We start from the raw sequence: 25,037 nt of genomic DNA, 5'->3' as shown, positions 1-25,037 counted from the left end.
AATAATAATCTAAACATTTTTATCAAATTATTTCACATTTAAAATTGTTAATTCATTTATTCATTATTGCATTCCCTTCTCTTAAAGTTCATATAAAAAAATTGTATTTTTTAGTATTCTTCACTTACCTCTCCACCCTTTTCTTTGGCAACCCGACTCAGGCGATAGCACCGATCCACACCCACGGTACATATTGATGGATTACATTGAGTTAAATAGCGACCACTGCCACATCCAACATCACAAACCACTGAACCGGGCTCCAAATTACTTAGAAACTGGGCAACACGAGGACGCAATGAACCTGTCGGCTCTTCGCAATGTTCATAGACATCATGAACATAGGCCCTCTCAAGAGCTGCTGAACGACCATTGGCATCATTAGATGAAGATGATGCAGATGCGGTTGATGTAGAAGTGGCGGCGGCGGCAGCAGCAGCCTTTTTAGCTGCCTCAGCTGCAGCCAGACTATTGCTCGTGGCGTTGGTGGTGGTGGTGTTGCTTTGACAAGATTTGGTTGTTGGTGATGTTGTTGATGACGTTTGACTTGATGTCACTGTGGCGCTTGAATGGTGGTTTGTTAAAACAGCCGGTGTAGATGTTGCAATGGAGGGTTGGTGCTGTTGTTGTTTTTGTCCAAATGTTGGTGATGGTTGTGTTGCTAAAACTGTCACCGTTGTTGACGTTTTATCTTTGCTGACTTCTTGTTGAGACATTAAACATTTCTTTGGTATGGTACCCGTTATTGGTGCTGTTGCTGATGTTGGTGATCCTGACAATGTGTTTGTTGTTGTTGTCGTGGGTGACAAAGAGGCAGTGGGTGATATTATTGTGGGCGTCAAATTGTTATTTTGTAAAAAGTGCACAGCAAAAGAGTTGCCATTTGTTAGAACATTGGCGCTTGTGGCATTTCCGTTTGTCAGCGATGTCCCACTACTCGAACTACTACTGCTACTGCTGTTGCTAATACTGCTACCGTTACTGTTATGACCCGTTACCGCCGTCGTTCCTCTACCACTGCCTACAGCATTTACTCCGGCTGGTGCTGTTGTCGTTGATAGTTGTTTAGTCATTGGATAGCGATTGAAATGTGAAACTGTTGTGGGTTTGGTTGTTCGACTGTTGGATTTAATAAACGTAGTTGTTGCTGTTGCCGTTGTGGAGTTTGCAACAGTTGACGACAATAGCTTGTGTTGTGAATTTGAAGTGGAATTAAGATTTGATTTATTATAGTCTGAGTTGAGTGAGAAATTTTCATCTGTAATGAGAGGAAAGGAGAAATTTTAAAGTTGTATTGGAGTAACAAATTCAGTTGTTAGTATAATTTGTGTATTTTTTGTTAGGTGGTAGGTTTGTATTGTAACTATTAAGCGTTTCAAGCGTTCATTTTCTTTTATTGGTGTGTTAAAAATAATAGTGGTATTTGGTTGTTCAGATGTAGGAGCAATGTACATTGTAGCGTATTATTGTTATTGTTACTTATACGCCATCATTATTAAATCAAATTAAAACCAATATTTTTGTCTTTCCTTTTGATCATTCAGCCCACATCGATATAGGAAAACAACAACATATTTTTTTCACATTTTCCGACTACGTTTTGGGAAAGAGTGGGAGTAGAAACACATCTTCAACGGAGTTTATTTGGAATAAGCACTCAAAAATGTTATCAGCTCATTTCATACATTTTTAAGAAATTCTGACAAAAAATCATATCGCTTTAATATCATATCCTCTCCAATCAAATTCACTTTCAACAACTCTATTTTTTTCCGGTATACTACAATCACATATTATTGGCTTCGCATTTCATTACTTAAAAGAATTATTAATTCACTACTCAAAATATACATTACATTTTCTCTTTGTAGATTTTTATCTCAATGCCCTCTCTATCTCTCTTCGTGTTGGGGGTAAGCAATTAAAATAAAGCTTTGTATATTTTTCTTGCGGCTTTTTTGTTGGTAAAAATAAAACTGCGTCAGTTCTATATTTGTCAAAACGTACGCTAATTTTTAATATTTTTTGCAGACACGAAATTCACGTTGACTTCAAAACAACAACATGTCCAAGGGATATGACAGAGTGAGGAGACAGTGTATGGCATACGTTTTTAGTATTACAATTTTTAGCTATTGTTTGTTTGGTTAAGAACGTTTGTTTGACAACCCTTCAAAAATACCAACAAATTATTAGTGCTTTTACAAAAGGCGGCAACGAACATGACATATCCTAAATTTGGTTCTTAAATAATAGATAATAATATAAAGAACTTCAAAATATTAAATATTTAAAAAAAAATCCACGATTATTGAAAGGACTTCAAAAATATTTTTTAAAAAATGCACGATTACCGAAAGGTAAGGTAAAATCTACGATTACCAAAAGGCATTTAAAAATATATTTTTTTTTCAAAAAGCCACTGTTATCAAAGCTAATTTAAAATATTTTTTTAAAGCCTCGATTATTGAAAGGACTTCAGAAATATTTTTTAAAAAAAGTCCACCATTATTGAAAGGATATTTTTTAAAAATTCCACGATTATTTGAAATAGTTCAAAAATATGTTTTTAAAAAATCAACTATTATTAAAAGGACTTCAAAATTATTTTTTAAAAAATACACGATTATTAAAATGACTTCAGAAATATTTTTTTTAAAAATCCACGTTTATTGAAAAGGCTTCAAAAATGTTTTTTTTAATCAACGATTATTTGAAAGACTTCAAAAATATTTTTTAAAAAAGTACACTATTATTGAAAGGACTTCAAAAATATTTTTTAAAAAAATCCAGTATTACCAAAAGGCATTAGAAAAATTCACGAAAGGCATTTAAAAATATTTTTTAAAAAAGCCACGATTACCAAAAGGCATTTAAAAATATTTTTTAAGAAAGCCACGATTATTGAAAGGACTACACAAATATTTTTAAAAAAGCCACGATTATTGAAAGGACTACACAAATATTTTTTAAAAATCCACGATTGGGAAAGGCCTTCAAAAATATTTTTTAAAAAATCCACGATTACCAAAAGACATTTAAAAATAATTGTAAAAAATCCACAATTACCAAAAGGAATTTAACAATATTTTTTAATAAAGCCACGATTATTGAAATGACTTAAAAAATATTATTTTTTAAAAAATCCACGATTATTATTAGGACTTCAAAAATATTTTTGGAAACGTCCTCGACTATTGAAAGGTCTTCAAAAAATATTTTTGAAAAATCCACGATTAGAAAAGCCCATCAAAAATATTTTTTAAATTATTCCATTACGGAAAGGCTTTCAAAATATTTTTTAAAAAATCCACGATTATTAAAAGGCCTTTGAAAATATTTTTTAAAAAATCCACGATTATTAAAAGGCCTTTGAAAATATTTTTTAAAAAATCCACGATTATAAAAAGGCCTTTGAAAATATTTTTTTAAGAAATCCACGATTGTGGAAGGGCTTTCGAAAATGTTTTTTTTTAATTGACGATTTTTTAAAGTTTTTAACAATATTAAAAAAACTAAGATTATTGAAAGGCCATAAACAATATTGTTTTATATCCCCGATCGTGGAAATTTCTTAAAAATATTATAAAAAAATTGAGATTGAAGTCTTCAAAAATATTTATTAAAAAATTCAAAAATATTTTTTTTTTTAAATTCACTATAGTAGTCTTCAAAAATATTTTTGTCTTTTTTTAAGAATTCACGATTGTAGTCTTCAAAAGCATTTTTTTAATTCCAGGTTGTGGTTTTCAAAAATGTTTTTAAAAAAATTCCCGGTAGGGGTTTTTACAAATATTTTTTAAAAAATTCCCGATTGTGGTTTTCAATTTTTATATTAAATCCACAATCGTGATCTTTAAAATTTTTTTTTAAATCTATGATATTATATCTACGATATTTAAAAAAATATTAAAAAAAACATGATTGTTAAAAAGAAACATTTTTTTAAATCCTCGATTATTTAATATATAGTTTTTTAAAATCCGCAATTATTGAAAAAATTATTTTTTTTAAATCCACAATTATTAAAGAAGATTTTTTTTAAGGAATTCATGATTGTAGTCTTCAATAAAAATTTTTAAAAAATTACATTTTGTGGTTTTCAAAAATATTTTTTAAAAAATTCCCGGTAGTGGTTTTCACAAATATTTTTTAAAAAATTCAAAAATATTTTTTAATCAACGATTTCCGAAAGAAATTTTTTTGAAAATCCACGATTATTAAAAAAATATTTTTTGAAAATTTATGATAATTATATTTTTTTAAATCCACGATATTTAAAAAAATATTTAAAAAAACAAGATTATTAAAAAGAAACATTTTTTTAAATCCACGATTATTTAAAAAATAGTTTTTTAAAATCCGCAATTATTGAAAAAAAAATTTTAAATCCACAATTATTAAAGATGTCTTTATTTAAGGAATTCACGATTGTGGTTTTCAAAAGCATTTTTTTTTAAATTCCCGGTTGTGGTTTTCAAAAATATTTATAAAAAAAGTTACCGGTAGTGGTTTTCACAAATATTTTTTAAAAAATTCCCGATTGTGGGTTTCAATTTTTATTTTAAATCCACGATTGTGGTCTTTAAAAATATTTTTTTTAAATCTATGAGCGTTAAAAGGCTTTCAAAAATATTTTTTAGTCCATGATTACCGAAAGAAAATTTTTTGAAAATCCACGTTTATTAAATAAATATTTTTTTAAAAATTCATGATTATTATATTTTTTTAAATCCACGATATTTAAACAAAAAAATTAAAAAAAAACAAGATTATTACAAAGAAACATATTTTTTGAATCCACGATTATTTAAAAAATAGTTTTTTATAATCCGCATTTGTGAAAAAATTAGTTTTTTTAAAAGATTTTTTTTTATTTATAGAATTCACGATTGTAGTCTTCAAAAGCATTTATTAAAAAATTAAAGTTTGTGATTTTCAAAAATATTTTTAAAAAAATTCCCGATAGGGGTTTTGACAAATATTTTTTAAAAAATTCCCGATTGTGGTTTTCGAAAATATTTTTTTTTAATCCATGACTGTGGTCTTCAACATATTTTTTAAAATCCAAGAGTATTAAAAGGCATTCGTTAAAATTTTTTTATCCACGATTACCGGAAAAATATTTTTTTTGAAAATCAACGATTATTAAAAAAATATTTTTTGAAAATTCATGATTATTATATTTTTTAAATCCACGAGAATTAAAAAATATTAAAAAACAAGATTATTATGTGTATGTATTGAGAAAATGATTCCTAGGCAAGACACTAGGGTGACTTGATAAAGAAAAAGACTTCAATAAATACTTCATAATTACAAATTTGTAAAAATGTTTGTATAAATAGAAGTTATCAAAATCAGCCTTTGTCTTCTAGCCATTAGCATTCAAATATGCCTGATGAGCCTGGCTTAAACCACCAGGCGAAACGATCGTAGCGTAATGGTTGAGTGTGTGGTATTTCGCTAGAATTCATTTTTCAATACAAAACTCCTTAGGCCATGTTAGCTCGATTAATCCAATTAATTAATTAGAAAATTTTTTTAAATCCAAGATTAGTTAAAAAAAAGTTCTTTAAAATCCAAGATTATTTAAAAAAAATTTCTTTAAAATCCGCGATTATTGAAAAATATATTTTTTTCAAATCCACGATTATTGAAAAAATATTTTTTTTAAAAATCCACGATTATTGAAAAAATGATTTTTTAAAAAATCTACAATTATTAAAAAAGATTTTTTTATTTAAAGAATTCAAATATATTTTTTTAATTCCCGATAGTGGTTTTCACAAATATTTTTTTAAAAAATTCCCGATTGTGGTCTTAAAAAATATTTTTTTTAATCCACGATTGTGGTCTTCAAAAATATTTTTTTTAATCCAGGTGTATTAAAATATTTTTTGAAAATTCAAAAAAAAAAAACTATTTTTTCTTTAAATCCATGATTATTTAAAAATAGTTTTTACAAATCCGCGATTATTGAAAGGTTTTTGTTTTTATTTTTTCCTTACATAACAAAAGTTAAAATGTTAATTAAACATGCCTCATAATGTTACAACTAAGTATATAATAATTAAGCAGAAAAGGAACATTAGATCCTAACCTTTTTATTTATATATAATATTGTTAACCCACTAAATGACATATGAATAAAAATGAATAAATGAATATAAAAAAATTATTTTATTTTTGAATCCACGATTATTGAAAAAATATATTTTATTTTTAAATTCACGATTATTGAAAAAACATTTTTTAAAAATCTACGATTATTGAAAAATAATTTTTTTTGAAAATCCACAATTATTAAAACAATATTTTTTAAAATATTTTTTTTTTTAAAAAATCCACGATTATTAAAAAATATATATTTAAAGTTTATGATAGTTGAAAAAAGTTTTTAAAAATCCACGATTATTGAACAAATATTTTTTTAAAACCCCACGATTATTAAATAATATTTTTCAAAAATGCACCATTATTGAAAAAAAAATTGTAAAAAAATTAACGACAGCTCAAAGGTCTTCAAAAATATTTTTCTTTTTAAATCCACGACTGCTCAAATGCTTTAAAAATAATTTTCTTTTTAAATCCAAGACTGCTCAAAGGCCATAAAAATATATTTTTCTTTTTAAATTCACGACTGCTCAAAGACCTTCAAAAATATTTTTTTAAATCCATGATTGCCCAAAGGCCTTCAAAAATATTTTTTTTAAAAAATCCGCGGCTGCTCATCGTCCTTCAAAAATATTCAAAAAAATCCACGTCTGCTCAATAATACATGATTATTTATAGAAATTTAAAAATTATTAAAAAAAATCACGTTTTTTCTGAGGTCTTCAACAATATTTTTTAAAAAATACAAGATTTTTTTAATGTCTTCAACTAGATTTTAAAAAATCCACCATTTTTCTGAGGTCTTCAACAATATATTAAAAAATCCACTATTATTGAAAGACCTTCAGAAATAATTTTTTATTAATCCACGATTATTTCAAATATATTTCGAAAATATTTTTTTATTAATCCACGATTATTTCAAAAATATTTTTTATTAATCCACGATTAATGTAAGACTTTTAAAATATTTTTTTTTTAAATCCACGACTGCACAAAACTTGTGGGTGAAGTGAATCGGAGCTCTGCCCAAAAGCCTTAAAAATATTTTTTTTAAATCCACGACTGTTCACAGGCCTTCAAACATATTTTTTTTAAATCCACGACTGTTCAAAGGCCTTCAAAAATATATTTAAAAAAAATCACCACTGCTTAAAGGCCTTCAAAAATATATTTTAAAAAAATTCACGACTGCTCAAAGACTTTCAAAAATATATTTTAAAAACATTCAGGACCTCTCAAAGACCTTCACAAATATTTTTTTAAAAATCTTTAATTATTGAAAGCATTCAAAATATTTTTTTAAATCCACGATTATTGAAAGCCTTCAACAATATTTTTTTGAATCCACGATTATTGAAAGACTTCAAAAATATTTTTTAAATCAACGATTATTACATTTTACATTTTTTAAATCTACGATTATTGATAGCCCTAAAAAAAGATTTTTTGAGTAAACTCACGTTTATTGAAAGGCATTCAAAAATATTTTTTTTATTAATCTACGATTACTGAAAGGCTTTCAAAAGTATTTTTTTAAATCCACGATTAAGGAAAGTCCTTAAAAATATTCTTTAAGAAATCTGCTATTATTGTAAGGTCCCCAAAATATTTATAAAAAAACACAATTATTGGAATTACATCCGCAACTCTTAAATATGGAGAAGTATCCCCATTCCTGCGTTATTGTAGGAATTGTAGAACAACTGTGTTTTGGTGTCTGGTTAAGAGAGCGATACCTGTATATGACAGACAATTCCTAACCTCTTCCAAATTCAATCGCTAATTGAGCTTTTGTGTCGTTTCTGGGAAACAAAAATAGTCCACATAAATTTCCGACCACTATCTCATTGTAGAAAACCACGGTAGGGTATCTGACTAAAAATTATTATTATTAAAACAGTTTCTCTGTCATTTGTCGTTGTTGACAATGGCAACGTCGACAACAAAGATAATATTAGGCTATGTTTATTTTTGGTGGTATACACACACACATACAAAACGTACATAATTACGAAGTGTATGTGGGGGTGTGTTTTTTCTGTGTGTATAATGCTCTTTAACCCCTGATTATGGTGTGTGTGTGTTTTGTTGTTCTTCTTGTGTATCTATGCCATGCCATGTGGTTCGGTGCTGTCGCCGCCGTTGTTGTCTGTGACTTTTGAATGTGTCATTGCTCGTGAGTGTTGCTGCCTCCGCCGTTGTTTGTGGTTGAATGAATATGGGATGGATGCTTTTGGTACTTTTTTTCCATGTCTTTTTTTCCTATTTTCGTGATTTCTGTTTGGGGCTTTGACGAAAACACTTGCGAAACGGCAAACAAACAAAATTGAAAAACAGTGTTTTTATCCACAATTTTCGGATATTTTAAGGCTAGGCAGAGTCAAAGTGAAATGATATTGGCTTTTGTCATTTGATTTTCCTTTTAGCTCTCTTTGTCATCAGCAAGAGTTTTAGTCTGCGTGTGTGTTTGGGTAATTTTTTGACATGTGACTTATTATTGTTGCTTTGTTTGTTGGTTGGTGTCGTCGTCACCATGTGTCAGGACCAAGTGCCCCAAAATAATGGCAACACAAATTGAATTGAAAGGAAAGAAAGGAAAGAAAAGACTTTCTCCACTTTATGACGACAAGCGTTGGCTTCTAACATGGCCTGACTGACACATTTCCTGTGTGTGTGAGAGTACGTATGTTTGTGCGCTTTCTCCTAATTTTCTTTGACATTGTTTCTTGTGTGAATGCGAGTCTTCACTTTGTGCTGTTTGTTGTAACAACAATTAGGGATGAAACTTGCCAAAGAATGAAAGAAAAGCAAATATGAATGAATGAATAGTCGGTCGTCGTCGTAGTCGTTGTTGTCGCAAGTTGCTCGACCCCAATCCTAGATTTTTTGTTTGTTAAAACTCTGCTTCCTTTTTTTGTAGTTTTTGAATTTTTTTGAAAAAGTGTCAATGTGTATGAATGGGTGTGTGTGTGTTTGAGACAAAGTGAGTGTGACTAAAACAATAAAATTTATTGATGATGATTCCCATGTGCTGTGTGTTGTTGTTGTTGCGGTGGTTTTTATTATTGAAATGAATGGATTTTTTGTTACAAACAAGAAGAATAGAAATAGAATTGAAGCTGCCACGTGATTTAGAATTGCTTTTGTTCAGTTCCTAACTCTATCCATTTTTATTATTGAATATTTCATGTGACTGTGGGTGGTAATCCTCTAAACTATTAAAAAGTGTTGACTGCTTTATGGTTTTGTGAGCTTAATTTAATCTATGATAGTTTATTTAATGCTTGGGATTCTTTGTTGTTTACAACGAACAGAGATTTAAAGTTTAACTTAATTCGGTTTATGGGGGTCATTAAACTTGGAATCACTGATATGTAAAGTGAAATATTTAGTAAAGAGGAAAAGTTGAAAACTAAAGTTTAGGGAGTAGACAGTGACTCTATTCACTATGAGGAAAATATTTTTCTAATGACCGGCAAAGCCACTAAAGTAATATTTTTGAAGGGATTTCTTAAGAATAGTGCTAAGAAAAGTGCATTATTTAAAAATAATTTTTTCGTGGGCAAACCTGGATTTTTTCGAGAATTTACAGATTCAAAACTTTGAATCTTTAAAAATGTGTTTGAATTTTAATTTTGAGACACAAACGTAGATTTAAAAAAAAATATATATTATCGAGTCGCAATAGTGGATATATATATACTTTCAAGTATATCTTACATGTCCGGAATGTCACTTCCAGGAATTAAGATATAAGCTGTATATTAAAATTTTTCACACAAAAGTTTTGGTCCATTTAACCCCCTAAATATTATCCGATCACCATCTCAAATTGCAAGCTTCTCCTTTGTGATATACTCTTACCTCATTTAAAATTACGCATTGATCTGACTTTTATTGAGACCTACAGAGCCGCTAGAAAATTGGATAAATATTATATTTTTGGTCCACTTCACCCCCTAAATATTTCACGATCATCACCAAAAAGAATAGGGATCTATTCTGATCTGAACCCGACCTCCATACAAAATTTCGTGACGATGGGTCCATAATTGCGGCCTGGAGCGTGTTTACAATTTATAATGGACGGACGGACGGACGGACGGACGGACAGACACACATCTCAAAATCGCTTTATCTCGTCGAGATATGAAGATTGGTATACCACATTGGGGGTCTCTGTAGAATATTTCGAGGTGTTACATGAATTTTTACCAAAGCAAACTTATAATACCCTTTTCCACATTGTGGTATAGGGTATAACTATTTGGAGAAATATTGAACTCGAAGAACTACATTTTTTGCCTCAAATTTCAAAATATATGCAAAAATGCCACAAATTTTACACATTTCGCACCTTATCTCCAAAGCCGTTAATTTTTTCGGAATATTTTCTTTTGGCAAAATATTCAAAGGGATGTAATACACAACTCTTCAGAACATGTCATTGTTGTAAAATGCCTCCATGCCCTTGTTTTCAGTACATTTTTCAACGACGATTTAATAAAAATGTCAATGTCACTGAAATCCGAAATGCGAGAATAAACTGTTGGGTGTTTGAAATACGTGTTAGAAAAGATATGATGCAAAATACCGCTGAAAAACATGTAGTAAGCATTTTAGAGTTTTAGAATGTTCTAAAGAATTGTTGAGAACTTTATTTGGAAGATTTTTGCAAGAGGTTACTTAGTTCAACTCCCAATAGTTCAGTCGATACTGACCAGAATTTCAGCAATTATGTAAAATTTTCTATATTTTATAGATTTTAATGCCCTAGATGGAGTTTTTCTTACGTGGTTTTTTCAAAAGATAAGTTATACTACTTTAGGGCTACAATATCGCTAAAGACAGCATGGCCAAATTCCTATTCGTTTCTGATATAAAGGCCTGATAAATGCAAAAAAGTGTAGATTTAGCCCGGTTTAGAAGAGGCCATGATAGGACAAAACCCTACTATGGTTTTTGTAGTCTAAATATGTACTTTCAAAAAATGCATACTAGAAGTAGTTTGCATTTTCAGTGTTGACACTATGCAACTTTCACAAAATCCATGATTATTGAAATATTTTTTTAAAAATGCTCGATTTTAACAATCGTCTTCAAACATATTTTTTTAAAAACCAATATTATGAAAAGTCCTTCAAAAATATTTTTTAATAAAAATTTTTTAAATTTCCGCAATTATTAATAGGCCTTCAAAAATATTTTTTTTTTTAAATCCGCGATTATTAACAGGCCTTCGATTTTTTTTAACTCCACGATTATTGAAAGGCGTTCAAAAATATTTTTTTAAGAACAAAGATTATAATCCCCAATTATTGAAAGGCTTTCAATAATAATTTTTTTAATTCACGATTAATTAAGGCATTTATTTTTTTTTAAATCCACGATTATTAAATGACCTTCAAAAATATTTATTACACTATTATCATCTTAGTCCTGCAAGATGTATTTTTTAAAAATCAGCTATTATTAAAAGGCCTAAAATTTTTGTTTTAAATCCACAATTATTGAAAAGTTCTCAAAAATATTTTTTTATATACATACCCAATTATTGAAACGCATTTAATAATATGTTTTTTTAAATCCACGATCATTAAAAAGCCTTCAAAAATATTTTTTTTAAAAACCAAGATTATAATTAGACCTTCAAAAATATTTTCTAAAAATCCAATAATCGTGGATGGCCTTCAATTTTTTTTTTAAATCCACGATTATTGAATGGCATTGAAAAGTATTTTTTTAAATCCACTATTATTAAAAGGCCTTATTTTTTTTAGACCCACGATTATTGAAATGCCTTCAAAAATATTTTTAAAAAGCAATATTATGAAAATGCATTCAAACAAGTAAAAAATTATCCGTCGGCTTATACCCTCAGCCTATCTGAGGACAGATCGAATGTATTTAGGGTCTTTTTAGAATTTTGTGGCCCTTTTTGCACATTTCAACCTGCCGACAAAAATGTGGATTGGGATTAAAAGTCAAAAGTGTTGCGGAGAAGGTACTTAAAGGAATGGACCGACATAGTCCATTACGAAAATTGATCTTATTTTTGATAGATATCGCGCCCACGAGTCATTTCAGTGGGTCATCTCATAAATTTTGGACCAGAAAATCGATATCGGTCATTTCGGAAGTTAAACTAAATTTGCACAACATATTAGGAGATCCAAAGTTTTGAACAAATTGGTTGCCCCGTTCAAGAGACATCGTGCATTCCATTTTCAATTTTTAGTGAAATTTTTTAAATATTGAGGGGGTACCGGAAGTTTTTGCCCATCTTCGAACTGAGACTAAATTTGGACAAAATATGACGAAAGCCAAATTTTGGACCAAATCGGTTGATCAGGTCGAGAGTTATACGAGTAGTGTTCTCCAGCGACAACATATGGTTCTATGGGGTTTTTACACCTTTCGGGCAGTTTTATCAAGAAGAATGGACTTGCCCCTGAAAAAACTTTTACTGTCGTAATTGAGGCAGGGAATGCATGTTGCTTCAACAGAAATAAAAGTGATTCGAGAGCAGTTCCTAAAGTGAACTTATTGGCAATTTTGTATGGGAGGTACGCAAAGGAGTGGACAAATATAATCCATATTCACAACTGATATACATCTGGTAGATATATTAGGGTGTGTAATGTATGAATGTATGCGCACAATTTTTTTCGAAAATTTTTGAACTTTTGTGAGGGAGGTACCTGAAGGAGTTTACCGATATGGCGTATCTTCGAGCTTAAGCTAAGTTTGGACAAAATATGACGAAGGTAAAATTTTGGACCAAATCGGCAAATCTGTTCGAGAGCTATTTTGCGCTCCAACCACTACACACGGTGTTATAGGGGTTTTTTGTACTTACTTTTCTAAGGAAGTATGGTCTTGCCCCAGATGAAACTTGTACCGTCGTATGGTGGGCGGTGAATACAAATTGTTACAACAAAAACCGAGGCGATTCGAGAGCTGGTCCTAAACTGAACTTTTCCGAAATTTTGTGTGGGAGGTACCCGAAGGAGTGAACCGATTGAGTCCTTATTGGAACCTCATCTACGTCTGGTAGAAATTTCACGATGTGCGAAGTATGGATCAAATCGGCTACTTCCTTCAAGAGTTATCGTGCGCACAAATTTTCCGAACATTTTCGAACTTTTGTGGGGGAGGTACCGGAAGGAGTGGACCGATATAACCCATCTTCGAACTTAAACTAAGTTTGGACAAAATATTACGAAAGCCAAAGTTTGGACCCAATCGGGCCATCCGTTCGAGAGTTATCATGCGCACCAGCCAGCCAGACAGACAGACGGACGGACGGACATTGCTAAATCGACTCCAGATTGTCTGAAACACATTTCGTCCAAACATACATGGGGTCTAAAACCATTATTTCGATGAGGCACATTTTGCCCGTATGAAAGTGTATATACTCAACGGTTATTGCAAAGATTTCAAAAATATTTTCTAGAACTCCACGATTATTGGAAGGATTTCAAAAATATTTTCTAAAACTCCACAATTATTGAATGGCATTCAAAAATATTTTCTATGTATATATTTTAATGTGGATTATTTATTATTGGATTATTTTCTAAAACTCCACGATTATTTTTTTTAATCCACGATGGTTCAAGGGCCTTTACAATTTTTTTTAAATCCACTATGTGTGCCACCGTGGTGCAATGGTATGCACACCTGCCTTGCACGCTAAAGGTCTGCGGTTCGATTCCCAGGCCAGGCAACATCAAATTTTCAACGGTGGCAAAATGCCCCTCAGTAATGTTGGCGACATATCCTGAGTATTTCAGCCATGTAAAACTTCTCTACAAGTGCTGTCTTAAGACACGCCGCTCGGACTCGGCAATAAAAAGTAGGTCCCATATCATTGAGCCAATATGAATCGGGATGCACTCATTGATATGAGAGAAGTCTCCTCGTCCCTCAGGGATGTTTGTGGAACAATTATTATTATATTATATGGTTCACTAGACTTTAAAAATATTTTTGAAAAAATACACGATTGAACAATTAAACAATCCACGATTAAACATCTACAAATATGTTTTTAAAAATCCACGATGGTTCAGAGGACTTTAAAAATATTTTTTAAAAAATCCACGATGGTTCGTAGGCCTTTAATAACATTTTTAAAAAAATCAACGATTCATTCAATAACCAATAATAATTCAAAAATATTTTAAGACCTTTAAATAAATCAAAAGCCCATCAAAAATATTTTTTGTAAATCATCAAGTATTGAAAGACCTTCAAAAATATTTTTCAAATCCATTATTATTAAAGGATCTTAATTTTTTTAAAATATACGACTTTGAAAGACCTTTATTTCTTTATTTCATAATTGTCTATAGAACAATGTTTCTTACAGAAAAGGATTAAAAATAAAAAATAATATGTACATATAATTTACTTATTATATACATACATAAGAAAGGGAATTACAATAAAAATCTTTTTAAAGTTTCTTTGAAAGAGTTTTTTGATGCGCCAAATTCAATAAAGCAGGACCGATTAAGGTTGTTATAGTTTATTAATGCCCTATGTATAGGGCTATTTAAGGCATAATTGGATCGATGACAATCAATATGAAACATTTTAAAGTTCCGAAGATGTCGTATTTGGCACATTGAAGGTAATTTTTTCCAAAAGACAAGAGCAATCAATACTATAGTTGACAATGTCATAGATAAATATCATGGAATGCAATTTTCTTCTCCACTCCATTATATCCAAATGAATGAGGAGACAACGGGACTCGTAACTTGGAAAAGGCTGAGTGAAATTAATATTCGATAAGGCATATTTAATAAATTTTCTTTGTATTTTTTCCAAACAATTTATTTGACTTTTAGTATAGGGACTCCAAATAATGGACCCGTATTCTAATTTAGATCGGATAAAAGAAGTATATATGAGTTTTAACGTATAAGGATCTCTAAACTCCGCAGAATTACGTTTAACAAAAGCGAGTAAAGAATACACTTTGGGTATTAATGAATCAATGTGAGGGGTAAACGAAAGCTTATGATCAAAAAGAATTCCTAAGTCATCTTTTCCATCAACTTTATTCAAATTGTGACTACCAATCATGAATGTAAGTTGAATTGGATTTCTAGAACGATAGAAACTGAGATGAGAACATTTATCAACATTGAGAGTTAAATTATTTTGGCAACATCATCGATTAAGATTATTAAGATCGTTTTGAACTTTAAAAGAATCCATTATTGAATTAACTTTCAAATAGATCTTCAAATCATCAGCATACAGTAAGAATTCTGTATGTTCAAAACAAGTATGAATATCAGTGATAAATATACTAAACAGTAGGGGTCCAAGGATGCTTCCTTGAGGAACGCCAGACGTTTGAAAGTATGCCAGTGACTCATATTCACCTATTTTTACCACACATTTCCGATTATATGAAGAAAAGACAAAATTTTTTAGTTTTCCATAAAAAAAAATTAAAATTTTTTTTTTAAGCTACATGAAAGATTTTTGGTACATAGATTGGGAAAAAATCCCATTCTTAAATCTGTACGAGATACTAATTTTGGTTGTTGCGCGCAAAAGTTATGGCGGTTTCAATTCTGATAAAAAGGAAAAAATCTTTATAAAAATCTAATCATTATATTGAGAAACTCTCTTAATTAGGGGCTCCCTACGTAATATATGATTACTGAGGCCCCATAACATTAGTGAAATAGTTTTAAGTTTTCGCGGAAATTGAGAAAGAGTTAAAAAAATTGGTACTTTGCAACTTGTTTTAATAAAATTCAAGCTGTTTACGCATCCTAAAAATATTTAAAAAAATATGTACGTAATCTAAACATCGCGATGATTCACTATACTACAACAAATCCGTTTAATGGTTTGCATATTATAGCAAAAACAAAAAGATATATTGAGGAAATTTTTGAAAGAGAAAATATTTATTAAAATTTATTTTGTGAGTTAGTTGAAAAAATGTAGGAAAAAATTTTCGGAGTTATTCTTTTATTTTAGAGAAATTTCACGCAAAAAATAGATTTTTTTATTCTAATCACTTCTCGAATACACACTAACATCTAGCGGAAGATATGGGTATCGTTCAAATAAATGTTGGGTTCCTTTTAATGGGGTATACTCTTGAAATAAAACTGTATCGAGTAATGTTATTTTTGAAATGCGTGTAAAACGCGAAATCCTCAAAATCACTTGATGCGCATGCGGTTTAACAACACAGCGACTTCTTCTCTTTTAATTTGTACACATTTGCTAGGATTTACTTTGGCCGCTAAGATGTAGCTTCATCTGCAGTTTAGTGTGCAACAAACTGCATAACGCTTATATTTTGCACAAAGTGCATACACTTTTTATGCGCATCCGATTTCACTATCAACCGTGAAAAAATACATCGATCTAAACATATTTCAATAAAATCCATCAAGAACCGTGGATGTAGCATCACACAGTATTTTTTGGATAAATCGGACACAGCTCCCACGCCACTAAATTTTTCAAACCGCTGTTTTCGCACAAACGCGAGTGGTGATTCACTTTCTTCATTGAAATGGAAACGATCCACATAAAACGCGAATTAGTGAGCGATATTTTGAAAAACATTTTTCGCAAAATTTTCAATTTTTGCAGTAGCCATTTCCGCCGTTCTATTAGATGGATTTTTATGATCTGTGATTTATATGATCCGGATCGTCGAAAAACTAAAATATCGCGGGGTACCAGCACACTCAAAACGATATTGTAAATACTGTACCCAAAAAATAGGTTTTTTAGAAAAAATATCACACTAAATTTTGGCCTTTGGCAGTAGATTACTCTGCTGCTGTGTGGGCTACATAATCAATATACATATCAGATTCTGCGAAATCGCGAGTTCTTTAATCCTATAATTGGTTTTTCGAAATATCCGAATGCGCGTCCCAGTTACATAAAAAATACAAAAAACAACTGAAATCCGGCTTCAAAATGTCAGCATCCATAAAAGGTGGATGCAGTGGAAATTTTGGAAAGTGATACATTAGAAGTGTAATCTTCATTTTGTATTCTCCTACTTTTACTTTGGACAGATGTCCGTCATTTGAATGGTTTAACCAGAAATCGAATAGCAATGTAAAAAACCTGTTTAGCTTCAACGTGTTTTTACCTATGTTTTTTCCTTTACGCGGTCGTAACTACCACGTAAATTAAATTGTTTTGCTAAATTTTTGAGCTTTGTACAAAAACATCTAAAATAATCCAGCAATAGTCATAGTTACTGGTAAACTACAATAGTTCGCGCATTATAATAGTGCAAACCTTGGCTTCATGGAAACTAAAAAATTTTGACTTTTCCTCATATAGATATGACTTAAGCCAATTTAAACACCAGGAATGAATGCCTAAATTATACAGTTTATTCAACAACAAAGAATGAGAAATAGTGTCAAATGCCTTAGAAATATCCGTATATATCGCTTCAACTTGGTAACCCAAAGCAAAATACGACAGACAGTATTCCACAAAAACAGCTAAATTAGAAATTGTTGATCTACCTTTATAAAAACCATGCTGCTGTGGTATAATAACAGGATTGAAGAAAAAGCTTAATTTATCATGTATAATATTTTCGAAAATTTTAGCGACAACAGTGATTTTTGCAATAGATCTATGGGATGTAACATTCTCTCTGCAACCTTTTTTGAAAATCGGGCTAACAAATGTGAATTTCCATCTATCCAAAAACATCCCTTCAGATAAAGATTTATTGAGCTATACCAATCTTCATATCTCGACGAGATAAAGCGATTTTGAGATGTGTGTCCGTCCGTCCGTCCGTCTGTCCATTATAAATTGTAAACACGCTCCAGGCCGCAATTATGGACCGACCGTCACGAAATTTTGTATGGAGGTCGGCTTCAGGCCAGAATAGATCCCTATTCTTATTGGTGATGATCGAGAAATATTTGGTGGGTGAAATGGACCAAAAACATAATATTTATTCAATTTTCTAGCGGCTCTGTAGGTTGCAATAATAGTCCGATCAACGCGAAATTTTATATAAGGTAAGAGTATATGACAGAGAAGAAGCAATTTGAGATGGCGATCAGATAATATTTAGAGGGTTAAATGGACCACAACTTTTGTGTGAAAACTGTGAAAATTTTTAATATACATCTTATATCTTTATTCCTGGAAGTTACATTCCGGACAAGTAAGTTACCCTTGGAAATGGAACGCTTAACCTTTCAATTGATGCCAGTTGTGTTGGTGTGCATGATCAGATAACAGAGTTACATCCCAATATTTTCAGTTATTCGTATATAGTGTAATCATAAACTCGTTAGAGGTCGCAATTTTACCCCAATAGTCACGGAATTTTTCACCGGGTAAGAGTTTACGTCAAAGAAGATGCCTACAATTTTAAATGATAATCTGATATTATTTAGCGGGTGAAATGGACTATTACTTTTGTATGCAAAATATACAAATTTTATTTTTGGTCGATATTTTAATTCTTTGAGGACAAAAAGCTAAAGCTAATTCCCAGGGGTAAAGGTGTAGGGTATCACATGTTCGGCCCCGTCCGACTATATCCTTGGCTTACTTGTTTTTATATAATTTATTTCTTCGATTTTTAAACTGTTTTAAACGTTTGTTATACCAAGGATGAGAGTTATATTTAATAGATTTTTTTGGAATTAAACGATCGAATATGTCACAAAGCACTTGTAAGAAATAATCATAACTTTCAGTTGCATTAAGATTAACAGAACTCGAAATCCAATCCAAATCCTGAATACATAAATTTAGCGCATCAAAATAAACAGCGTTAAAATTATATTGTTTAATATTATTATTCCTCTTATCTTTCAAGAATACAAAAGTATCAATTCTTATTGATATTGGCAAATGATGGACAGTAGTAGGAGAAAATGGATGCAAGCATTCATATAAAGCATAAAGCAAAAATACTATTTTTAATCCGAGTCCGAAAGGCGTGCCTTACTACACCACTTGTAGATACGTTTTTTAAGCTGAAATACTCAGAAAATGTAAGCCAACATTACAATGTGGGATTTGCCACAGCCGTAAATTTTGATGTTTTTAATGCCAGGCGGAACCACTGCACCACATTTTGAAAAAAAATTGTGAAGCTCAACAACGCATTTTTTAATTTTTAAAAAGCGTGTAATTCTTCAAATATTTGTGAAAAACGTTTAATTTTGAAAGCAATTTATTATTATTATTATTTTTGAATTTGAGTTTTAAAAAATCTGTGTTATATTATTATTAGTAAGGAATCAAGTTTTTAATTTTTAAATTGATTTTTAAAATCCACGTTTTTTATATTTTGAATATTGGTGACATTTGTTTGGGGATAGCTGTTGCAATTCAGTTTTTTAAACTGTTGCAGTTGTTTTTCAATGCCAAATTTTCTCAAATAATAAATTCGTTGTTTTAAAATATTAAAACAACAAGAGTGGGATTAAGCCAGACTTTTTTGAAAAAAAAAACCAAATTGCAACAGCTATCCCAAAAAAGTCATCAATGTTAAAAATAATGTTTTTAAATAAAAACATAGATTGAAAACAAATCGTTTTAAAAATTAAAAGCTTGATTTCCTATGAATAATAAAAACCATGATTTTTTTAAATAGCTAAACTATAACTACAACTTGATTTTTTAAAACAAAAAATTATTTTTGCTTTAATTATAAAAACATGGATTAAAAATAACTTTGTTAAGGACAGTAAATTCGTAATTTTTTCCAAATAATTAAAACATGATTTTTGTTTATTATCCAACAAAGAATATTTTTAATGATAAAATTGTGATTTTTTTTAAATATATACGTGGATCTCTTAAGAAATCAAATTTTTAAAACTAATTTGTTTAGTTGGGCAACAACAAATTCTCCAGTTCGATAGGATAAAATGTTGAGGTGAGGGAGGGGAAATCCATAGGTTTCTTCGATAGTTCAACGATAGCTCAGGTTTACCGTATGTTGAGCAGTGGAGGGAGAAAAGAATAAAAGAAATAAAAACAACCAGTATTTATTCTTAATATAAATATAATTGAAGTTTATTTGTGACTCTTTTCAAACAACAAAGATTACCTTTTGTAATCGGTGGTAGTGGCGACAGAGGCCTTTTAGTAATAACGCGTAGACGTTATTCTTCGACAAATGACTAATGACAAGTGAACGCAGAGGTTCTGAGTGATCGCAGAGGATCTCATGTCATATACTACTACAATTACAATTATTCCAGTGAGAGCAAAGTGTAACAAGGCGAGCAAACCGACAACAACCGATGCCCAGCGGCGATCCGCACACTACGGTATCCGCAGAGGGAATTGTAGAGGAGATGCCAGTGCGCCAATCAGCATCCGTGATTGATCGAGCAGGGGAAGTTGTGGGACAAAGTATCTAACTTATACATTGCCGCCCACCTTGATACACGTAAGCGTGGATCAACAAATTAAAGCTAGGAATAATTACAATAAAGATTAACAATATGTCAGTGAGAAGATTCATGAACGTAAATTTAGATTTCAAGAGAGCTATAGTTCAAACAAGCGATGTCAATAAACGAGTAATTAAGAAAGGATCGACTCCGATATTCGCTCGATTCAAGAATATGGAGACGAGTCACTGAACAATTCAATTTAAGTTTTCAAGATATAACAGCACTAGCGATATGTTTCTCTTAGTTGTTAGCATAACTCAGTGGTCGATTTCAATTTAAAAAACGAGATTAGGAACAAGAGGTGGCAGGAACCGGACCGATAAGAAGGTACCCAAAAGTATACAATTATCTAATGGTGTTGTCCGAAGACCGATCCAACAAACGAAGTTCTCGACTTTTGACATCAGTAAAAGCCGGAGAGGAGGATGGACGCGACAAAGAAGGACTAAATACTCGACTTTTGACCTTGGTAAAAGCCGGATATGTATTTGAGCGCGACAAAGAAGGGCTAAACACTCGACTTTTGACCTTCGTAAAAGCCGGAGAGTGGGTTGGGTGCGAAAAAGTGGAATTATGTTCTCGACTTTTGACATCAGTAAAAGCCGGAGTTGTCTTCGTTGAAGAAGCTAAAACTTTTCTAATTTGCAAGGTATTAGTGTCTGGACAATTGCCTTGGCGTTTGTTAGAAGAGCGGGTCGACATAGTACACTTAGACTCTCGACTTTTGACATTTATAAAAGCCGGAGAAGTGCAGGGCAATGTAGAAATGCCTGGAGGGTGTCGGGGCTGCGACAAAACACAACTGTGATCTCGACTTTTGACTTCAGTAAGAGACGGAGACAGTTTTGATGTGGTCGGAGCAATAACTCTTCTAACTTGTGGCCGGTGGAGAAGGCTATGATGCCGTTGTTTGCACAAGTTGCAACTATGTTTGCTCTGGCAAGATTTAATTACATGACCACGAGTTAAGCAATTAAGGCAGCACTTATACTTTTTAACAATCAAGAATTTGTCCTCAAAAGAAAGTTTAACAAATTGGGGGCAGAGACGAAGGACGTGGCTCTGGGTAGGACAAATTGGGCAATTGCTCCTCAACAAATTTGTGGATCGAGGGGGTGATACATCGTTAGATTTATGTACCGACAACAATTTATTAGAGGAACTAGATGAAATCACATTTTTAGGTGATTTTGTGGACTGATTTCCATACATGCTTTGAATACACAACAGTGTTTGTATCCTCTCTGTGAGGAAGGCATCTAAGTCTTTCCAAGAAGGCAAAGACGATTTGTTTTTGATGCTTTGCTCCCACAGAGTCAAAGTTAATTTAGGCAAACGCTGCAAACAAATATACACAATTATTGGATCCCAATGATCCGTGACGACGTCATAGACGGTCATTGCAGCTAGACAACTATTGATACCGCGCTGAAGAATTTTCAAACCAGAACTAGTTTCTTTATTATGAGATGGGAGAGCAAACAATTGTTTTAAGTGGCTATTCACCAGAATGCGCTTATTGTCGTACGTATCCGACAATGCTTTCCACGCTAAGGGGAAACTACAATTGGTGAGTGGAAATCTCGAAACGATTTCGCGAGCCTCACCGGAGGTTTTCTGTACTAAGTAGCACAAACGTTCAATGTCAGAAAGGCGCGCATTTTTGATGTACAAAGCGGTGAATAGATCACGAAAAGATGGCCAAGACGTAAAATCGCCAGCAAAAACATCAATGTCGATTGGTGGCAATGATAAGCTGTGGGTATCGACAGGTGATGTGGAGTTTGCAACAGGGTCACTAGAGCAAGTTGGGATGGGGGAAAAAGTTTCAGGTGGAGCAGGCACAGAGGGAGAAGCAGACTGCACAGGAACCGACGGGACGGATTCGTCCAATGATATATTGGGTGGAGTTGCTACTTCAGCAAGATTCAACAAGTGTTTGGGAGGTGGTGAGATTTCTAAAGATTTACTCGAAAGCAAACCTGGAGATTGCGTTTCTTTTGAAATGTTCAACAATTCATTTTGTGGAGGAGGTGAGATTTGTGAAGCTATAGCTGATGATGAAGTCTCAGTGCCTGATGATTTAAGGCATTCAATATGTCTGTCAATGGTAGACAAACACCGGATATAGGACATGTAGGATGTACCATATTTTTCCTCAACGACATCAATAACACCAGCCTGTGCAGTCTCGGATGTCGTGAGGTAGTTTTTGCACTCGTCATAAGTGCTTTTGACTTTAGACCACAATTTTTGAAACTCAGAACTGTGGATTTCGTAATAATATACATTATTGTTGGATTCACTTCTCTGCTCAAACGATGCTACACGTTTCAAAAAGATGTCAGAAGCTCTAACAAAACGAGTGTGTGGGGTGACTGACATCTCGATGTTTAAATTCAGAAAAATAAGTGAAAATCTACAATCGAATTTGCAACAAACTATGAGGAATGGTGAAAAGAGGAAACTCAGTTGAAGCACAAATTGCTATAGCTCAAAGGAAATAAGAAATTTCCACAAAAACCTCCAGAATTGTACAAATACAAAGGAATAATAGCAAGAGGTGATGATATTTGAAATTAAAGTAGGGCGAAATAAGAGAAAATTTAAAGAAACTTTCTCAGGCTAACAAAAACTACTTTAATTTGGCCCAAAAAAAAAATGATAAAAATTCGCACATATACGAAACTGTGTATGGTGCTACCAAGTGTAGGGTGTATGATAAGGTGAGATAAGCTAATGGTAGGTTGTAGTTGTCCAAAATCTAGAGACAAATAAGCTATTAATATGAAAACACTAATGTTTGCACCAGAAAATCAACGCAAATCAACTAATTTGTCTGAAATATATATTGTTCGGTTGACAAGTTGGTGCAAAGAATGCCAAAAGTAGGGTGTATTTGTCCAAAAATAACGAAACCCCTGCGGAGACTCAAATAATTTTCCAAAATTTTTAACAAATATTGCCAAAAACAATATAAAAATGTCGAAAAACAATTATTTTTCACATATATTGCCTGCTCCAAATATGCTCAATAAGTGCCGAATGTAGGGTGAATTCGTCCAAAATTCCAAAAACCCTACTGCCAATTAATTATATTTCCAAAAATTATCGAAAAATAATTTTCAAAATTAATTATTAAAAAAAAACTATTTGTGCTATTTTACCCCACTGTGCTAACCACACAAGCGACGCTAGCAGAGAAATGGGTATGTGTAAGCAGCGAAGCTCCCACTCAAAGACCGACGCTACAAACGATCAAACAAGTGAGTGCTGCAGATCAACAGAACTTTGTAAGGGACGCTTAAAAAGGCGGGAATGTTGTTGGTAGAATTACAATGTAATTTCTCCAATTACAATAATTACCTGTTGGACAAAAGGGAGAATTGAAAAACGAATGTGGTTGGTGATGGACGATGTATACAACAACGAAATCAAATGCAGCCAGAATTTGGAAGGTGCGTTGTTATTGTAAATTTGGCTGTGCAAATTTTCAAAGGGTTTTATGTAAAGCGAGGGGGAATAACAACGCCAAATATTTTTTTTGGGATGGAGAGGATCGTACCAACAACTAAAACCAAACGACAATATGTATATAAAGTGTAACAATGTATGTTATGTTGTTAGTGTAAATTTGCCAATGCAAATTCTCAACAGAAGGGCTTCGTTAGAAAAAACCCTGGGGAATAAAAACAACAATCGGTGCAATGAGAGTTATTATTTACCAAAGCGAGAGTTTAATAACCGATGCAAATCCGATTGGAAATTTGATGAGTTTTGTTTTTGTAAATATCACAGCGAATTCTCACTTTCAAATGAGATCAACAACTAAACGAGTTGTGTGATACTATGAAGAAAAACGAAGACGTTTTGTATGATCAACGCGACGTAGGGTGATCAGTACAACGATATAGAAATATCAAGTTGAGCAACAACTAAGATGTTTTCACTGTAGGAACGAAATAATTAACACCAGTAGTGGTGTTAATAGTCGACCAATATGAACTTTGTAATTTTTTAACAACAATAAAAGGCGATTGGAAGGAGTGTGTTGGTTGTTATGGTGAGAACTAATAGTTAGCAAATCGAACAATAATAACAACAACACGGATTATGATTTGTATGATCAACGCGACGTCGGATAATCAGTACAACAACGATTTCAACAATTTGTGTGGACTGTATATAAGAAAGAATTGTGCAACGAATTTAATTCACTCGCGTAGGGAGATTGAAATTCGACCAATGATTTATTTATTTACTGCTCAAACGAAAAATATTAACACTCGCGGTAGCTCACTTTTGATAGAAATCTGAGTTTACGTACCTGGTGTAAGTATGGTAAATTGTTGTTGTTTAGAGGAGATGCAATTTTCTTCAATATTTGTCCGTGCTAAGACAACAACAAATGCTTCAAATCTCGATGTATCACAATACAAGAGAGGGGGAATAGGCAAC

The 25,037-nt window shown here is 31.8% G+C and overlaps 2 protein-coding genes across 2 annotated transcripts in view; both read right to left on the bottom strand.

Moving 5' to 3' along the window:
- The window catches only part of LOC141402476 (uncharacterized), a 248,602-nt gene that overhangs the window by 183,194 nt on the left and 40,371 nt on the right, over positions 1 to 25,037 (bottom strand). The gene's annotated exons all lie outside the window — the stretch shown is intronic.
- Positions 111 to 25,037, bottom strand: LOC141390452 (uncharacterized). The gene is made up of 2 exons (XM_073963404.1): positions 24,907 to 25,037; positions 111 to 1,258 (listed from the first exon to the last, which is right to left on the bottom strand). Exon 2 carries the CDS (start codon positions 1,071 to 1,073, stop codon positions 111 to 113), a length of 963 nt encoding a protein of 320 aa, XP_073819505.1. The 5' UTR covers positions 1,074 to 1,258; positions 24,907 to 25,037.

Source organism: Musca autumnalis, unplaced genomic scaffold (assembly GCF_047663935.1).
Source record: "Musca autumnalis isolate F117 unplaced genomic scaffold, ASM4766393v1 scaffold_1, whole genome shotgun sequence".
Lineage (NCBI taxonomy): Eukaryota > Metazoa > Arthropoda > Insecta > Diptera > Muscidae > Musca > Musca autumnalis.
Note: the sequence above shows the minus strand (reverse complement) of the source record. Positions and strands in the feature narration are given on the sequence as shown.

Coding starts and splice junctions, on each gene's coding strand:
- LOC141390452 (XM_073963404.1), bottom strand. CDS start 1,073: ATGACTAAACAACTATCAACGACAACAGCACCAGCCGGAGTAAATGCT.